Source organism: Raphanus sativus, chromosome 5, assembly GCF_000801105.2.
Source record: "Raphanus sativus cultivar WK10039 chromosome 5, ASM80110v3, whole genome shotgun sequence".
Taxonomy (NCBI): domain Eukaryota; kingdom Viridiplantae; phylum Streptophyta; class Magnoliopsida; order Brassicales; family Brassicaceae; genus Raphanus; species Raphanus sativus.
The window spans coordinates 19415083-19436023 of record NC_079515.1 but is presented as its reverse complement, the minus strand read 5'-3'; the positions used below and the strand labels follow the sequence as shown (position 1 = coordinate 19436023).

Here is a 20941-nt window from a genome sequence, read left to right as displayed (position 1 = left end):
ACCATTCAACGGATTAACAACAGATCCTAATAATAATAACTTCTCGTTTACATAAAGGTGAAGCAAAATGTATACACACATGAAATGCGCAAATATTATTTGTATTTACCACACTATTATACATTTCTCTAATCATAATACACAAATTGCAAATAATAATAATGTGGTATCCTCTTCTTACACAAGACGGAGTTTGTACAGATTTGATCTGACCTAAGAGGGGTTTTAGGGCGACCTTACAAGCTTATTGGCTTTGGATCTCGGCATAAGTGATTGCAAGCGCACGCTGAAGTTTCCATGGAGACAAAACCTCAACCTCTGCCAAGAACGTCGCTGTGACTGGCCGGTGATCCGATAGCTTAATCTCATTCCTTCTGTAACTAAGAAGCTTAACCCCCTTCCCTTTCCAAATGACGCGGTCACACCTGATCAAATACATTCACTTTAAACTTTAACTGTTTTTTTTCACCCTTTGATGTGTATTATAGTGTGTAAAAACAGTACCAGGCCGGTTTACGTTTTCCTGATTCCGGGTCGTCTCCTATATAATTATCTGAGTTGATTTCATATTTGTATGTCGGTGGAAAACATAAAGCTCCCTCTGACCATCCCTCCAATACGTTGCCTTTTCTCATTTCGATTGAAAGCTATCACATAATAAGACATACTATAACTTTTAGGAGTTTGTGACGTAAAATTTAACCAAAACAAATGCAATAAACGTTACCTGGTCATTCTCAAGCAACAGCTGCCATTCCTTACTTGCAATAAGCTCGTGTGTCTTCTCATACGACAAGTTAATCCGATAGTTCAGATCTCCCAGCCAGATTACTCTTCTACAAAAGCTTCATCTTGTTACTTTCATAAACTAAGAGAGATTGTATCGTAGTCAAGTGAGAAATAAAGCGTACTCATGATCACGGATGCTTCTTGGAAGCACACTGGCATCTGAAGAATGGGGATGAAACAGCGTTCTTCTTTGAATTTCAATTACATCATCGTTTCTTTTCTGGTGATCTGTATCCTTTTCCCCTGATGACAGATGTGTGCACAGGAAACAAAACGGTGTTTGATAGATTGACATGCTCACAGATACAGACCCCTGTGAGTAAACACCACAAGAAAACCGTTAAGTTATTGCTATCCTAGGGAATAAATTATTAAGAGAAATCAAGACCTTGTTACCAATGTAGCCCATAATACCAACACCAACAGTGGATACACTAAGGTTGCTTATGTGCTTGCGCAAGCTCCTCCGAACCCATACGGTGAGAAACACTCCAACCATCTGTTTGCTCACGATCCTTACATACGCTGGCTTTCTCAGATTCATGATACTCAGATTCAGTGACTTGAAGGCACCACGTCTCTCCAAAACATATTGATTGAGCAGCTTTAGTGGAGGCTCTGGCCAGCTCAGACCAACTCTTTCATTGTACCCAAACCTTTCTTCCCTTTGGGAATCACTATTGCGGTCTGGCGTACTTGGTGATGCGTTGTCATTGGTGAAATCCAGAGCTTCTATGTCAGTAATTGAATCTTCTTCACTTAGGATTGGTCTTTCACCAGAGGAAAATGCATCACAACCAACATGTCTTGTTTCAAGAAACATATCGTGAGAGACCTCTTTGTATGGCCTAAACATTGACGGAGAGGGAGGATCACTGTGACTTAAAATCTTCCCCTTTCTAGGTCGGACACGGTTAAAAGCATCGCGTATGATGTTCTCCCATACAGAAGCAGGCTGGTCATCCTCAATACCAAAAATGTTTCCAGCATTTAAAGGAACGATTTCCTGAAGACTGAAAATGAAACTTAATACATAACTGACCAACCATCATATATATTTAAGGGAAAGACTGAGAGAGAGAGAGAGAGAGAAAGAAAAACAATACCCAAGAACATAAATGTCGGCAGGTTCAAGAGTGTCAAGCCAACCATCGATATCCAAGTCAGCCGGTGGAACTCTTCCTCCAACATTCCATGTCCCAGCACAGATTCTAGCTACATCAAAACCAGGGACTCACTAAGCAACAAAAGAAGCTGTTTTTTTTTTTTTTTTGCAGAGAAATGAAAAAGACCTCACTGCTTGTGTCTCAATATACTGAGCCCTGAAAGTTTCCGAATTGCGTCTTCTAAGCTTAGGACAATCTGAGATTAAGTTTTCAAGTCTATAAGCTAAAGAAAAAAAAATCTGAATATCTATTGGAGAGAGTTACTGAAACAAATTACCATCAGTATCATCATCATCTTTCGTGACACCAGCTTCAAAATCTGTTACACCAGGTTCAATTTTAGTCACATGAAATTAAAAAAAAAAAAGACTTTAATTTTAGACGAAAAGAGGTGTGACCTTGGCTGGGGGAAAGGGAGGGTCTATCGTCGTCAGTATCGGCACTATAATCGGAATCAAAGGAAGAAACGTTGAACCATTTGCGAATTACAAGGCGCGTCCAGTAGAGCTGGAGACAGGAGATGGCTGAGCAGCATATCGTACCCCAATTCATCTGCAATTTTATTTTTTCTCTCCACAAAGATCGGAAAATAGAAACTTCCCCTAACGAAACGACAAAACACGAAAGAAAGGATGAGATCAGCATACCTCTGTTCGCCGCGACCGTGATCCTACTACCGCCATATATTCTGGTCTTGTCTTTATAATCAAAAACTCAAATGAGAGAGAAGAAGAAGAAGAAGAGGTTGCAGGAAGAAGAACAAAGACTTAACGACCTTTGGTGGGAGTCAGATTGATATATTGACATTTTTTTGTTATCTTTTGTTAGAACCGGCGAAATTGATTATACTCCGGTTTACAATTGTTTCGGAAAAGATCGGTTAATGTTTGACTGGTTTTGTTATTACCGACATTGTGTTTATGGGTGGGTATGTCAATATGGGTAAAAGTTACCCAAACCCAAAGAAAATAAGCTGGGTTTACCTTTCAAAACGGGGCTAGGCAATCGGGGTCCAATTAAATTTCGGTTCAGGGTTTTAGGTCTTTGGGATCATAAATTTTAACCCCATTGAATATTATAAAAGTTTGGATTAGATTTATTTACATGTCGAAGATCCAATTGAACCTAAAATAGTTTCGGTTTTTGATATTAACCGGTTTATCATTTCTAAAAATATTGATTCGTATTTGGCTAAACTCAATATATTTTCAATCTTTTCAATAAATTTGTTTACATGGTTTCTTTATCCTTAAACCATATTATTGTCCTCTATCATAATTTTGGAGGTTCTTCTATCAACCATACGAGACTTTTTCTTGAACTAGTTGTCAATTTGTGACAACGTAAAACATATCATGACAAAACAAAGTTTTGTACTAACGAAAAAATCATAAATAATGAAACATAAAAAAATTAAAATTAAAAACCAGAAACTCTATAAACTTAAGAATACATCGACGTTATGAAAAGAATAACATTATTTAAACTTCATAAGCAAACTTATCATAAATTGAACAACAAATGCATTTGTCAAAACATAAAAACATCAATATTGATCAAACACCAAAAATATATATTGAACTAAGTATTTGAGTTAATATTTTATTAGTATTTCAGTTAATTATCCATGTGATAAATTATTATTCTAAGTAATCAATAACTATCTTACTGTATTTTAAATACATATTAGGGATTGAGATTGGATTTTGGTACAGATTATTTTTGAGATTTTGATTTTTTGGGTCTTTTTAGATACCCATTTGAGTTTCGGTTTGATTCAGATAAATCTCATAATCCGAAATACCTTTAAAACAAGATTCATTTGGTATTTATGTTTGGCTCGGATCGGTTCAGATGTATTGTCAGCACTCAGCAGGTCATATTCGGTTCGAATTTTCGGATTCTATTTATTTGCCAGCCCAATTTCAAAATATATTTGGATCAAATGTTGGTTCATTCATATTCATATTCAGTTCAATAAATTCACTAGGAAAGTGGTGTACCCACGTATTTAATTAAAAAATCAAACAATATTGTATCCCATTTTTAGTCTGAAATGTGTCATCTTCGTTTTCGTAATAAACTAAGTATTTGAGTTAATATTTTATTAGTATTTCAGTTAATTATCCAGGTGATAAATTATTATTCTAAGTACTCAATAACTATCTTACTGTATTTTAAATACATATTAGGGATTGAGATCGGGTTTTGGTACAGATTATTTTGAGATTTTGATTTTTTGGGTCTTTTTAGATACCCATTTGAGTTTTGGTTTGATTCAGATAAATCTCATAACCCGAAATACCTTTAAAACAAGATTCATTTGGTATTTATGTTTGGCTCGGATCGGTTCAGATGTATTGTCAGCACTCAGCAGGTCATATTCGGTTCGAATTTTCGGATTCTATTTATTTGCCAGCCCAATTTCAAAATATATTTGGGTCAAATGTTGGTTCATTCATATTCATATTCAGTTCAATAAATTCACTAGGAAAGTGGTGTACCCACGTATTTAATTAAAAAATCAAACAATATTGTATCCCATTTTTAGTCTGAAATGTGTCATCTTCGTTTTCGTAATAAACTAACTCTCTCTCTCTCTCTCTCTCTCTCTCTCTCTCTCTCTCTCTCTCTCTCTCTCTCTCTCTCTATCTCTCTACAAAAAAGTGAATCTCTGGCAATAAACCCATCTTCAGGTACTCTCTACTCTTTCCTTATGTTTATATGTCTATTGCTTATTTGCTTGTGAAAATGATGAAAGTCTGATTAATTTCCGTTGATTGAATTAACGAATGTACAGTAGTTATAAAGACTCCTTTATTAGGGGCGACTTATATCTTCCTATATTACAGGAGAGAATATTTGATAATTAACAATATAATAAGAACTAGAGTATGATCCGTGCATCCACACTGATGTTTGTTTTAATAAAATATAATTATAAATTCTTCACAATACAAATGGGTGTTTGTTCGATTTGTAATATATAATATTTTGTGATAGACAAACGATTTTTAGTTGTGTATGATTTGTTGATTTCTCATATTGTGTTTGGATACAAAATAAATCAAAATAATATATTATGTAACATATTTGTCAATTAATAATTTATCTCTCTCTCTCTCTACAAACAAGTGAATCTCTGGCAATAAACTCATCTTCAGGTACTCTCTACTATTTCCTTATGTTTATATGTCTATTGCTTATTTGCTTGTGAAAATGACGAAAGTCTGATTAATTTCGTTGATTGAATTAACGAATGTACAATTTTTATAAAGACTCCTCTATTAGGGGAGACTTATATCTTCCTATATTACAGAAGAGGATCGTTGATAATTAAAAATATAATAAGAACTAGAGTTTGACCCGTGCATCCACATGGATGTTTATTTTAATAAAATAGATATATAAATTCTTCACAATATAAATGGGTGTTTGTTTGATTTGTAATATATAATATTTTGTGATAGACAAACGATTTTTAGTTGTGTATGATTTGTTGATTTCTCATATTGCGTTTGGATACAAAATAAATCAAAATAATATATTATGTAACATATTTTCAATTAATAATTTTAACTATATTAACCATTTTGATGTATCTATATATAAATTAAAATACCAATAATTATCTTTATGTATATTAATAAATATATTTCCAAAGTTAAATGTTTTTCTCTTTTAATAAGATAGATAAATATGTCTGTAAGTTTTTCATATATCAAATAAATTTCACTTCTATGGTTATTTTTGAATAATATTAAATTCAAATTTACTTGTTGTTTTCTTATAATTCAAATATATATGTGTATTATATTAATCATCACATTATTTAACATATATTTGAAAAATCACTTATATGTTTTAATAAAACATCTATAGTTTATGTTTTGTATGTGAAATGAAATAATAATATACATGAATATATAACATTTAAAGTTTGTAGTCACATTTTAAAGTTTTGTATGGATTTCTAACTTAAAACTAATTAAAGATGAGTGAATTGACTCATCTCTCTTATACATTACTTAAAAAGGTAAATGTGCTCTAATATAACATGGCTACCAAGAACTGTATTTTGTGGCCTTTGAACACAAAAAATAGTTAACATGCAAAAAAAAATTATTCTGGTTTTTCATATGGATTCCTGAGAAAAAAACATAACTAATTGTGGAAATAGGTTTTTTAAAAATTTGTTGTTCCGATATCATATAGAAAATAATAGGATTTAGAGTAGAATATTAGAGTGGTTTTAGATATAAAAAGAGAATACATAGGAGAAAATATATATATATATATATATATAAAATTTTTTTTGTATATTGCTTATGTAGTTTATTGTTCTGATACCATATAGAAATAATAGGATTTAGAGTATAATATAAAAGTGGTTGTAGATATAAAAGGAGAATCTATATAATTTTTTGTATATGGTTTATGTAGATTTTTTTTGGGGTAGTCTAGTGGCAATCTGTTGGAGTTTGGTGTGTATCCAAATTAGTTATGAATTTGATTTTCTTTAGAAACTAAATTATTACTACTTGGTCAGTCTAGGCATGAGTTTCGGTCTACTTGGTTTACATGGTGGAGCGTAACAGATAATTGGTCCATTTCTGGTATTAGTCCGAAGGATTTAGAGTATAATATAAGAGTGGTTTTAGATATTAAAAGACAATACATAGAAGAAAGAAAATATATATAATTTTTTTTTGTATATTGCTTATGTAGTTTGTTGTTCTGATACCATATAAAAATAATAGGATCAAGTATAATATTAAAGTGGTTGTAGATATAAAAAGATAATATATAGGAGAGAGAAAATATATAGAAATTTTTTTTGCATATGGTTTATGTAGTTTTTTGTGGTAGTCTAATGAAATCTGTTGGAGCTTGGTGTGTATCCACGTCAGTTCTGAATTTGTTTTTTTTTTGAAACTAAATTATCACTACTTGGCCAGTCTGTACTTGAGTTTTGGTCCAGTTAGTTTATATGGTGGGGCGTAACAGATAATCGGTTCATCCATGATATTAGTCTAAAGATATCCTAAACTCGGATGTAGTACATTTTTGGATAGTCCACTGCGTAACACTAAATACGTTCTTTTCAGGATTGACTGGATCAGCTGATAGGGTTCATAAAAAAATCACTTATTTATATGAATATAATCCAGATATAAAATACATAATCACATATTTGCATCAAAGAGAAAGACTCGGATGTTATTTCACAAGTTAATTATAGACGTCATAATAAATAATATCCAGAATTATTTCCTACAGCACACAATCGATCAATGCAGAAAACTGTCATCAACCACTTTAAACATGTACGTATTCAGAATTATTCCTTACAAGTTCCGGTGCCGGCCCTAACCTAAAGCTGGTGATGCTAAAGCTTTAGACGCCAAAATACAATAAAAATTTAGAGGCATCACAATTGCGAAACGTTGTCAGTACTCTACTGGTTACACTCCTCTTCCTTATGTACATAGTTCAGTTTTAGACTCTAGGAGGGCGCCAAATCTTTTTTTACTTTAGGCAGCAATGTATACTGCGCCGGGTTACAATACTAAAGAGATCAATGTAAGAAACTACCATTGGCCACTCTAAACATGTAGAAACAATTACTTAATTTTAGCATAGAGAAAAAAGATTGTGCTTGTCTATTTCGGTGGCAAAGGAGCATCGCGACTGTAATTTTGCTTATTTTTGATTTCAAGAACTTTGGACCTCAGTGAATTCTTCGATTTGTGTGTTTTATTCCCGCGGTATATATAATTTCATAAACAAACTAGGGAAACAAATCTTAATCTTTTATAACTTTGAAACGAACAATTATTGGATATTTACCCTAGAAAAGATAGATGGTTTAGTTTACAAGTAGGTTAGCTCTTTATCAAACAAAAAAGGTAGGTTAGCTCGAGCAGCCATTTAATCAGCGGCCGGGTTATTAAAGCAATTGCTTTTGGAGCGTGCCTGAAGACAAATTAACTATACTTAACATAAGCTTACTTAATTATTGAGAAAATCGCATAAAAACCCTAAAAGTATCATTTACTCACACTTTAAACCCTGAAGTTTTTTCACTAACACTTTTAACCTCGAAAGTGACATTTGTGTCATAAAAAACCTTCAAACTAAAAAATTGACCTGTTTAACAGGTAAAAATAGCGATGTGTCGATTTTTTCAAAAAATATTTATTTAATTCATAAAATAAATATAAATTAAAGAAAATTCAGAAAATTAAATAAAAATTCAAAAAATTAAATAAAATTCAGAAAATTAAATAAAATTCAAAAATAAATAAATAAAAATTCAGAAAATTAAATAAAAATTCAGAAATTAAATAAAATTCATAACATTAAATAGAATTTCAAAAATAGTAAAAAATCATAAAAATAAAATAAAATTCAGAAAATTAAAAAAATAATCATAAAACTAACTAAATATCAGAAGTTAAATAAAGTTTCAAATAAATAAATAACTAATATTAAACCAAAAGACAGAAATTAAATAAAAATTCATGAATTTCACAAATAACAATGTTTTTAACAACCATTAAATTGACATTTTAATCGTTTAAAAGTGAGTGTAATACAAGAATTATGCTATTTTCACTATTAAAATGCCAATTTGATGGTTGTTCAAAACATTGTTATTTGTGAAATTCATGAATTTTTATTTAATTTTATGATCTTTTATTTAATTTATGTCTTTTGATTTAATATTAGTTATTTGTTTATTTGAAACTTTATTTAACTTCTGATATTTAGTTAGTTTTATGATTATTTTTTAATTTTCTGAATTTTATTTCATTTTTATGATTTTTACTAATTTTGAGTTTTAATTAATTTTTATTTAATTTTATGAATTTTTATTTAATTTTCTGAATTTTATTTAATTTATTAAATTTTATTAAATTTTCTGAATTTTTGTTTTTTTTTTGAATTTCTATTTAATTTTCTGAATTTTATTTAATTTTTTGAATTTTTATTTAATTTTCTGAATATTCATTTAATTTTATGAATTTATATTTAATTTTATATTTTTCTTTAATTTTTATTTATTTTATGAATTAAATAAATATTTTTTGAAAAAAATTGATAAATCACCTTTTTACCTGTTAAACAGGTCATCTTTTTAGGTTGGAGGTTTTTATGACACAAATGTCACTTCGGAGGTTAAAAGTGTTAGTGAAAAAACTTCAAAGTTTAAAGTTTAAAGTGCGAGTATGTGACACTTTAAAGGTTTTTTATGCGATTTTCCCTTAATTATTAGCAGCCCTCAGTATGTTCACTGAAGTCTCTTATCGCCGCCTACAAAATGGTTTCGAACTCAATCATAGTACCTTAGTAATTTTCATGAATTTCCAATTAGATATAAATTGACAATAGATATATTGATTAATATTCTGTATTAACTAGTTTATGTCCCATCTCAATTTCTGAGAGAGATGGACACCAAAAAAATATGTAATATTTGGTTTGCCTTATACAGGTAATACAAATATGAATTTAAATTTGAATTATCAAAAACGAAATATCTACTCAAGAATGAGTACTTATTTGTTTCACCATGTTACTTTTTGTTTTGAATACTTATTTTTTATAATTACAAATTAGTTATTTTAAATAAAGTTTCTGTTTCAAAAAAAATATTCTTTTTGTTTCAATATAATTTGTGTTTAAGGTTTTTGTACAGTAATTAAAAAAAATACAAAATTTTATACAATTTATCTTGGTTACAAAAAATCTCATTAAATAAAATTAGTTCAACCGATTAAAAATACACTATTTCCGTTTGGTCTTAAATTTAAAATAACATTAAAATTTATCTAAAATATTAGAACATCATTTATTTTGCAACCAAAAAAATATAAACACCACTTATAATGAAACATAGAAGATATATGTTTTAGAGTTTTCACACATAATAATAAAATATATTTTTTCGTTTCAAAATAATGTATATTTTAAAGTTTAACATATTAAGAAAACACATAAATTTTTTATTATAATTTTATTTTTCGTGATTAGCTATTTTCGATAATTTTTAAAAGATCAAAATTCAGTAAACACAATTAATATTTTCGAAAATTCACAATTTTATTATTTCATGCATTGATATCTTTTAAAAACAATTTTTTTCTAAAACATAGACCTTTTGAAACGGAGAGAATATTGAATTTTAGCTATAAACGCATTATTTTTGTGATCAACTATTTTCATAGATTTTAACCAATATAAATTCAAGAAAAACAGTTATATTTGTTGAAGTTTACAATTTACTATTATTACTTAATAAATCGAAAATTTATCCTTTAGAAATCAATATTTTTCTACAACATAAATCTTTATATGTAACAGAGGGAGTAATCTTTTATATTTTAACATAAGAGTTTTTTTATTGTACTAAAAAATAAAAAAGAACACGAGAGTTATCTAAACCAAATACTTGTGTCTAGTATAAAAATGAGCTAAATACATGAGCTTCTTAAAAGTATTTTTTCTTCTTAGTGTCTATAGTTGTCTTTATTAGTTACAACTAAACAATAAAATTTATCAAAATTTTATTTATTTGTAATAAAACAAAAGGAGAAGTAAGTAATGAGTAATATTAAGTTAGTTAATTACAAAATGTTCTTATTTGAAACTTGGTTTATACATACAAATATCAAAATCTGCTATTTAATATCCAATTCAATAAGGACGATAACATGAAAAAAAATCGAATGGATACAAAATGAACAAGTAGTATATATTTAGTAATGAGTATTCACGTCGAGTCCCCATGTCTGATATGTTGGAAAATATTTGAGCATTTCTTTAAACTATTTTTGAGTTTTATGAAAAGTGTATTCATATGTCGAAGAAAATGGAGTTTGTTTGAATGAGAAAATAAATTACAAAATGTGTAAGTAAAAAAATGGATTAAATATGCTACATAGACTTAATTATGTCTAATAACTTATTGTTTAAACCATAATTATGGTTATCTTTTATAGTTGGTTAAATATAAAAATGTATATCCATGGCAGAATGAATTACTAGTTTTGTTTGGTAAAACCACTAATATTATCTTTGCAATTTACAGTCAGTTGTCAAAGGAATCATTTTTCGTTATGGATGACACTTAATACTCCATAACAATGCATATATGTTTTTGGTTTTAAAAAGAAGAAACCTAAATGTAATGATTTGTGGTGCTCACATTTTCTATATAAAACCTTGTGGCAATGTGAAAAGATACACACATTAAGATTCATATGAAAAATTAACAAAATCACCTTCTTCTGTTTTAAATAGTTATGTTAATTTTTTTTCTTCTACAACATAAAATTTAAGTTTGATAAAAATTAGGTTTGACAGGGTTTTTTCTTTAGTGATGAGAATTGGAAACATATGCAGTTTGTATCTTAGAATTTGAGCATTATGAAACCGTGATACTATAACGCATTTAAAATTTAAGGAAAAGATTTATCATCTCCAATCGTTCTTCTTTATCATTTTATTTTGGTATTGTACTTTTAATTTATGTTATTATTATTACAAATAACAGTTATCTACTATAGTAAACTAAGGTTACACTCTCAAATCTTTAAATATTGTTTATATTTTTTCACTAATAATACTAATATTTGAAAAAGATTGTTAAAGAACATGTTAAAGATGCTAGAATTAGATCTACAAAACTTCCTTTCAGTTTCAGCTGATTTGCAAGTATATCTGAATGAACTACCGACGCCATATATTGCAAACATTTAAAGTAAAGGTACCAAACTGATGCAAAACTTTAAATGGGGAGTAAAAAGAGGTCAAAATCTAAAATATATTTTACGCATCTATAGCTCTCTCCTTCATGTGAGTGTTTTCTATATACAATTTTTGATGCTGCTCACCTCCCAAAACGCACCCACCTCTTCTGTCTTGGTAATGTAATTTTGATTTCTTACGTATCGTTTTAATAGATTATATAGTTTTTTTAGGTTTACGGTAGTTTCTTGAATCAACTAAACCTATCTTATGACATTTAAGAAAAACATTACATAATCAAAGAAACACGACACGGACAAAAGGAGCTTGCCTCCAAACTCACTTTTAAGTTTTTATTTTCACCGTCTCCGATGTTGCGTCGTAGACTTAATGTGTTCCCTATTCATATAGTCCTTATTGATTAGGATCATTGCCAAGACATTTTCTCCATTATTCGATTTGAATAATACCTTTCTCTGTTGTTTAGATCATTCTCTCGTTCCAAAAAGAAAAAAATAATAATTAGCTAAAACAGTAAAAATTTAGCATAATTTTTTTATTACATTGATTGTTTTATTTCAGTTTCTTTTCATCTTAGATTTGAGTAATAAATGAACATGATTGATTTGATGTTACAAAGGTGTTTTTGTATCATTCTCTCCCGTGCTTCCTTACCAGGACATTTTCTAAAAACCAAGATTTAGTGTTGTAATTTTTACCCAAAGATGTCAATACTAAATTAATTAATCGAATTTTCATCTATGGTTCTCAAATATTTGCACCCAGTGAACATAGATCAGTTTAGCTACTTCGTAGAGAGACAAACAAAAGCGAGTAAGAAAATCCAACAGTGGGGAGCAGCCGACAAAGGGAGAAGAAGATGGGAGAAGAAGACAAGAGCAAATAACATGCATTGTTACTTTGTTAGCTACACTACTTCGTGGTTTCCTTATAAGATATGGACGTAACATTATACAAATATAAATAACAACTCGATTGCTTATACCTTACAACTGAGATCTTTTCTTCTAAAATCCTTTTTTTTTAAATCTTCAAGCATGAAAAATCCTAAGTTTCTTCACTTTTAGCTTCATATATTTATGTTATAAGAGATCGAACGTTTGAGTAATATGGACATTATCTTTGATACTAATCACATTAATGAAAATGTGTTTTTCTTATATATAAAAATATTGAATCAATGCTATATTTTATTGCTTGGAAAACCCATCCTTGTCATAAAGAAATTTACGTTCCTTTTTAATGGTTTAAAAAACGAATAGCAGTTCTATGACAAAAACAAATTATGATATACAAAACCTATATTCAAAGTTGTAGCGTGCAAGAAGTCAATCTCTCTCTGACACGGTTACCAATGTCCAACTGTTGGAAGATTTCTGATCTCGGTTCCGGCAAGAATCCACCGGAGTTTGCCGCTGGCGAGCCCCCTCCGACTCCCTTTCCTCCTGACCCACCTGATTCCTCATCCCCCCTTTCTCCCTTGAACTTCCCCCCTCTTTCTTCTCAAACCCCAACTGGCCCTAAACGTCACTCACGTAAGGGATCTTACCCGTCCTCTGTTCCTGCTCTATCTATTGAGCAAGGTTCAATAACTGCCATAAAGGAGACTCCTGTAGTCGCTGGAAATGGAATAGCAGCCCAAATGGAGTCTGCTTTTACTGGTCCTCTTTCTAGATCTGAAAACTCATCCCAAACAGTAACTATTTCAGAAAAAACATTTCCCTCTTCAACTTTAACCACAAATCCAACCGAGCCTCATCTTCCTTCCCCTAAAACCTTACCTCCCTCTTTCGCAACCTTACCTCCCTCCTCTTCATCCCCTATTTTTACTAACAAAGCAGCTACTGTTCACCTTCCTCCCCTACTCCCCAGCCCTAACCTTCCTGTCCCTCCATCAGTTTCCCCTGCCGTTCCCTCAACCAGTGCTCCCTCTCTGGTTGAAAAGATTAGAGCATCTGAAGATAAGTCTCTCTCTAGACTGGCGCCTGTCACCATTTCTGCTTCTGGTCGCCCCAGGGTACTTATTCCAGATTCTGTGTTTGAAAAAGGAGCGGAAATCCACAAAGATTTTATTATATGCTACTACAATGGAAAAGCTCCCCCCTATAACCAAATCCAGAGTGTGTTTAACCATCTATGGGGAAAAGGTAAAAAGCTTGAGATCCATAATAATCCGCTTAACCGCACTACGATTGTTAGGATCCAAAGCGCTTACCTGAGGCAAAAAATCCTTGAGAAATGTATATGGTATGTGGGTGATACAATGTTTCACATAGAGCAGTGGTCTTCTTCCATTACCAGGTCATCTCCTCCTCTCAAAGCTATCAAAATATGGGCTCATCTGACTGGAGTGCCACTAGACCTCCGGTACCAGAAAGGGTTGAGCCTTGTTGCGGGGTTGATTGGAGAACCCAAAGAAACCGATGCTTTCACTCTGAACATGGTCAGCCTTACGGTCTCTCATGTGAAGGTTGAAGTCGATCTTACTAAGGCTTTACCCTCAGTTGTGGAATTTGAGCGACAGAGCGGTGAGGTTGTGGAAGTCTCAGTTAGTTACCCTTGGGTGCCGCCCACTTGCTCGCATTGTAAGGAGATGGGGCATATTGTGCGCAACTGTCTCACGTATACTCCACCGCCTCCTGAAAAAGATCCAGACTTGTCAACTAAAACGCCTCGCAAGGAGCCCAAACTGAAAGGAAAAATGTACAGACCTGTAGTGGTACCTGATCCTGTTGCGGAGGTACCTATTCCTATTGCGGAGGTGGCTTCTTTGGTTCCTCTGGCTTCCTGCTCCACCAGTCAGGACCCCTCCTCTCACCCTATTCACAACCCTCTTCTCCCCTCACCTATGGATTTCACCCTTTCAAAGAACCCTTTTAACCTTTTATCCTCTCCCGATCCTGTCCCTAGACCCTCTCTTAAACGCTCTCGTTCATCACCAACTCTTTCCCCTCCTTTATCTGCAAATCCTAACCCTTTTAAAAACTCTGTCCCTTTAGCCATCTCTTTCCCCTCTTCCACTGAACCCCCAACCCCTTCTTCTTCTAGGCCTTCCCCTTTTGTACCTCTTCCCCCCTCTACCTCTTCTAACCCTTTTGATGTCCCTAACTTTTTGGTTACTAAGGATTCCTCAGCTAATGTGGGTCCTCCTCTTCTATCCTAATGAGTGCTAAGCTATTTTTTTGGAATGTCCGTGGCATTAATGAGCCGGACAAGCACAGGCCTTTTGTTTCTTGGCTTCAATGCCATAAGCCTTTATTCGGAGCTATTCTCGAAACTCATGTTAAAGAACCTTATTTGAAACCTCTTTTAGCCCATCTTTGCCCTGGCTGGTCCTTCTGTTCTAACCACTCTGCTGATCCTGACGGGCGTATCATCATCATTTGGAGAGATACAGTCAGAGTCAGTGTTGTCTCTCAATCTCGACAATGCATCACTTGTTTGCTGACTATCCCTAACTCCCCACCGTTCTACTATTCTGCGGTTTATGCTTCTAATCTTGGTGAAGAGAGAGCAGATTTATGGGTGGAGCTGATAAACCTGGAGGCAACTCTAAATCTGGATGCTCACTGCTGGTTTGTGGGGGGAGACTTTAACCAAATTCTACACCCCAATGAGCATTCTGGACATGATGGATCTGGTCCCGATACTCAAATGTACCAATTCCAAGATTGCCTTCTTCAAGCTGGGATCTTTGATCTTAGATACCTGGGGCCTAGTCATACTTGGTCAAACAAGCAGCCGTCTGATCCTATAGCCAAGAAGCTTGATCGGTTACTTGTCAATAGCCCCTCCATTTCTGCTTTTCCTAACGCCACAGCTACCTTCCTTCCTCCCCTTATCTCTGACCATGCACCCTGTATCCTTGACTTAGCCTATACCTTGCCCATTGCTGGTACCAAACCCTTTAAATTTCCCAACTATCTCACAAAGCACCCCAACTTCGTCCAGCTAATGCAATGTGCCTGGATTCAAGCCGGAACCGAATGTCAGACTCTGACCCAATTATGTTGGAAACTAAAACAGATAAAGAGAGATCTCAAAAAAATAAACAGAGAGAATTTTTCTAATATTCAGGAGAGAGTTTCTGAAACTTACAGTTTGTTGCAAAGTGTGCAGGTACTAGCGCTTCAATCCCCTTCGGAACAGACCTTCCAAGCTGAGAGAGATTTACATCAGAAATGGTCCTTCCTGCGTTGCATTGAAGAAATTTATTTTAGACAAAAATCTAGGATAAATTGGCTTAGAGAAGGGGATCTCAATACTACTTACTTTATGCGGATCTGTCAAGTCAGGGCTAGCTATAACGCTATTCGAGCTTTCATGACTCCCTCAGGCATCTGGATAACAGACCCAATAGAGATGAGTATTCATGCTGTGTCGCACTTTGGTTCTGTCCTTTCTCCGTCCTCTCTCCCTTGCTCAAGAGTTTACTCGCCACCAGACTGGTTTTTGGACTTGACTGGATTTCGCGTTTCTGCAGAAACTGCTCAGCTTATGCTCTCTGTGCCAACACAATCCGAGATTCAGGCAATGTTTTTCAGGCTTAATCCTAATAAGGCTCCAGGGCCAGATGGTCTAACCTCAGGGTTCTTCAAGGGAGCATGGTCAGTTGTTGGTGAGGAAACTACTGCGTCTATATTGCACTTCTTTGCCTGAGGTTTTCTTCCCTCAACGGCCAATGCCACCATCTTGTCTATGGTACCTAAGTTTCCAGGGGCAACAAAAGTATCAGACTTCAGGCCGATCTCCTGTCTCAATACCATTTATAAAGTAATCTCTAGACTTTTGGTAAAGCGCCTAAAGCCTATGCTACCTAGCTTAATTCTTCCTAGTCAAACGGCGTTTGTAAAGGACAGGCTGCTTCTTGAGAACACAAATCTTGCGAGTGAACTTATTAATGGCTACCATCGAAACAAAGGGAAGAAGAAAATTACCATCAAAGTTGACATTGCAAAGGCCTTTGATACACTGTCGTGGGATTTCCTGTTTGCTTGTCTGACGGGTATGGACCTTCCACCGCTATTCATCTCCTGGCTTCGTGCCTGTATCTGTACGCCAAGTTTCATGGTTGGTTATAACGGAATGGTAAATGGTTATTTCAAGGGTAAGAGAGGCTTGAGGCAAGGTGATCCGCTGTCACCTTATTTGTTTGTTATAGCAATGAATTGTCTATCTTTTATGCTAAATAAGGCGGTAGTAGCAAACAAGCTCAAGTTTCATGCAAAATGTGAGAAAGCAAAGTTGACGCACCTTTCATTCGCGGATGACCTCCTGATCTTCATCGACGGTTCGATTGAGTCTGTCCAAAACGTTCTCATGATCCTCCGTGAATTTGAGAACAGGTCAGGCCTCGCTGTGAGTCTCCAAAAGACATCCTTCTTTGCCTCAGGAATGGACCAGGAAGAAATTGATACGATTCAAGCCTCAACAGGAATGTCTCACGGTTCACTTCCTTTCCGCTACCTTGGAGTCCCTCTCAACTCGAGGAAGCTCTCTCTGGCCAACTGTGGGGTATTACTGCAGCAAATCAAAACTAAGTTCAACTCTTGGTCGGTAAAATCTCTCTCTTTCTCGGGTCGCTTACTTTTAATAAAAACGGTGATCTCCGGCATTACTACATTCTGGTGCTCTTCTTTCATTCTGCCAAACGCCTGCATCAACAAAATCAACTCAATGTGTAGTACTTTCTTGTGGAAGGGGGATATTGAGTCTAGGAATTCGGCCAGAGTGGCTTGGGACAAAGTTACGCTTACCCAAGAACAGGGAGGACTGGGTGTTAAGGATCTCTACATATGGAACCGTTCTTGTTGCATGAGACTAATCTGGATGCTATTCTTCCGGCCTGACTCGGTGTGGGTTTCCTGGTTCAAAGAAGTCATACTCAAAGGCTCAGAGCACAACTACTGGACAACCAAACCAAGCAACTCTTTCTCTTGGTTGGCAAATAAATTATTAAAGATGAAAAATGTTGTGTATCCACTTATCTGTCTTCGATTGCAGAATGGAGAATCGGCTAGGTTCTGGTTTGATAATTGGTCCCCGTTTGGGTGCCTCTATGACTACTTGCAAGGTGCTACATCTCGACTAGGGATCCCACTCCACGCCACGGTCTCGTCTCTCCTCAGGAACGGGGTCTGGCTCCTCCCTCCAGCACGCTCCGACAACCAGCTACAGCTTCTCTCCTTCCTGACAACAGTTAATCTTAATGATGATGCGGACTACTTTGAATGGGAAATACAAGGGAACACAACTAACCGATTCTCTACGGCTGATGTTTATCACTATCTATGTGGAAGTAAAGCGACAGTGCAGTGGGCATCGGCGATTTGGGCGAAGAAAGGCATCCCAAGGCATGACTTCCATGGATGGCTCGTAGTCCTTGATCGTCTACCTACTCGGGATCGGATGTTGGGATGGGGGCTGCAAGTAAGTCCTCTCTGCCTGCTCTGCAACTCCTCTGCTGAATCACGATCTCATCTCTACATGGATTGCAACTTTAGTTATGACCTTTGGTGCCTTGCTGCTTCTCGATGCAACATCCAACCGTATCGCTCTTGGACAGCTCTACTTGACCAGATGATGTCTCTAACTTCTTCTCGATCATCGAACCTCCTCACGCTACTTGTGTGGAAATCGGTGATGTATTGGGTCTGGCATGAAAGAAACCAGAGACTGCATGTAGGAGCTTTTAGGAACACAGACTCTCTGTTTAAAACTATAGACCACCAAATCAGGAATCGCATTCAGAGCTTTAGAGAGACAAGTCCCAGGATGGCTTCCCTGATGATGCAACAATGGATTGGCTGATCTCTCTCCCCTCAAATCACTCTTCACCGCTTCGACTTCTCCGCTTCTCAAACTATCGTAATGCTCTTTTGGAATCAAATCAGTACTGGGCCAAGATGGGCTGCTTAACCATGGTTTTTACACAATTCACTTGGGCTTGTTTCACTTAAGGTTCTTTATTCATGTTTTGTATTGGGCTACGCCCTAAAACCATAGCTCCAAAGGCTTGTATTTTTTTTCTTTTTTTCTGCAGTTTATTAATGAAAGCCAGTTTCAAAAAAAAAAAAAAAAAAAAAAAAAAATTACACAGTTGCATTTCTACAAAAAAAAAATCATTGGTCCGTGAAAAATAACTTTATGAAAAGCAAAACACAATAATTAACCTTGATTTTTGAAAAAAGACTTAATTATATACCTTGGGTTTTGAAAAATTATCAGAGAAATACTATTTGTTTATCATAGAAATATAGAGCGATGTTAAAAGTTTGAAAATTTTCAGAAATAATATAGTGATGCAAGATGTATATACACATTGCACACACATCCACGAAAAAACGGAAGAGAATCCGGTGGCGCCCAAATCACTGCAATATAATACTTTAGAAACTTATAATATCCCCTAGTCTATATTTGAGAAGTGATTCGCCACATGTCTTCTCTACAATCGTTTTTACAAAAAAAATTGTGACGTGACTATTAAGATTGATGACATGTCATATAGTTAAATATGACATGGACAATTACATTTAATGCTGATATATATTTTTGGAAATTTTTGTAAAATATGGCAATAACTCATATATTACATTTAATATTGATTTATATTTTTGTAAACTTTGTAGAATATGGTAATAACTCATAAATCATCACTAAAATAAATATATTCAAATATGACATTTAGAATTTCGAAATATTATATAAGTTTACTTTTATAATTATAAAATTTTTATTATCTAAAAGTTTCTAAATTTTCTAAATTAAAAAAAAATTAAATCGTAATATCATTAGTTTCTTTTAGATATCTACAAATTATGTAAATATTATTTAGTTTTCATTTTTGATAACTATACAATTTTATATGATTTTTAGTAATTTAGTACAAGTTGATTTAATACATTTAACCAAATGAAATAAATAATTTTTTTATCTAAGATTTTAACTTTATAAATATACATATATATTCTTAAATATAATTTAAAATAAAAAATACTTTCTCTTAATTTTATGCTTAATTAATGGTATTTATATTAATTATTGGTAAAAGTAATAAAATATATAATATTAATAAATTACATTTTAAAATATAAATTTAACTTTCAAAAAATTCATCACTACACATGGTGCAGGAAAACACCTAAATTAATAATTGTGACATGGCTACTAAAATTGATGACATGTTTTAAAGATTAATATGACATGAAAAATTATATTTAATGTTAATTTATATTTTGGTAAAATTTTTAAAATATGGTAATAACTCATATATTACATTTATTGTCGATTTATATTTTTGGACTTTTTTAAAACATGGTAATAACTCATAAATCATCATTAAAATAAATATATTCAATTATGGCATTTCAAATTTCGGATTATCATTTAAATTAAAAATATTTTCAAAAATATATACATATTTTTAGAAAATTATAAAAAAAAAAAATCATAAAATCAAATTAAATCGTAAAATCATTAGTTTTTATATATATCTACAGATTTTATAAATATTTTTAATTTTAATTTTTGACAATAAAGCAATTTTACATATTGATTTAATATATTTAATTAAAATAAATAGATAGGAAAATCTACCTAAGATTATAATTTTAAATATATACATGCACATTCTTAAATATAATTCAAAATAAAAAAAATATTTTTATCTTAATTTTAATGTTCAGTTAAATCAAATTTGTATTAAAATATTTATAAGAAAAAGAAAATTTATAATATTAATAAAATAATTTAGACATTTTTCTATAAGATAATAATATTTCTAGAATATAAAAGATTGATTATACATAAACATATATAAATTATCTATCAAATTTAAAATATAGACTTATATATTTTATCAAAAACATATATAAATTATACATAATATATTTATGAACCTAAGGTAAACTAAAAATAATGTAATTAGCAAAATCGTTTTATTTTAGTCTAATTATAACCAAAACATTATGATTAAAAAAATGATATAGCCCAATATACCAAATGCAAGTAATGATATCAATCAAAATATGAACAACTAAATCACCCAATTATTATGACGTATCTATTTTGCATATATTCATATACGTGAATAATGTTTCAATATTTTACAGGTTTTGTTATTAATGAATATCTGATTTACTTTTTTATTTTTCTAAAATAAGATAAATCAAATTATACAAAAGTTTATGAAATATATTTACAAATATAAG

General features: G+C 32.6%; 2 protein-coding genes across 3 annotated transcripts; one reads left to right on the top strand and one right to left on the bottom strand.

The window, feature by feature from the left end:
- Nucleotides 1-27: 27 nt before the first annotated feature.
- On the bottom strand, nt 28-2752 carry LOC108856768 (type I inositol polyphosphate 5-phosphatase 1). 2 transcript variants are annotated; one of them, XM_018630649.2, is made up of 10 exons: nt 2603-2752; nt 2354-2507; nt 2233-2274; nt 2082-2151; nt 1896-2000; nt 1178-1802; nt 912-1102; nt 728-836; nt 505-647; nt 28-425 (listed from the first exon to the last, which is right to left on the bottom strand). In XM_018630649.2, the coding sequence occupies exons 1-10, from the start codon at nt 2636-2638 to the stop codon at nt 245-247; spliced, it is 1656 nt and encodes a 551-aa protein (XP_018486151.1). In that variant the 5' UTR covers nt 2639-2752; the 3' UTR covers nt 28-244. The 2 variants fall into 2 exon arrangements, with proteins under 2 accessions (XP_018486151.1, XP_056842593.1); XM_056986613.1 differs by having other exon boundaries at nt 2082-2152; nt 2243-2274; nt 2603-2746.
- A 12139-nt stretch (nt 2753-14891) lies between these two features.
- On the top strand, nt 14892-16388 carry LOC130494916 (uncharacterized). The gene has a single exon (XM_056985755.1). It carries the CDS (start codon nt 14892-14894, stop codon nt 16386-16388), a length of 1497 nt encoding a protein of 498 aa, XP_056841735.1.
- The last annotated feature ends 4553 nt before the right edge of the window (nt 16389-20941 follow it).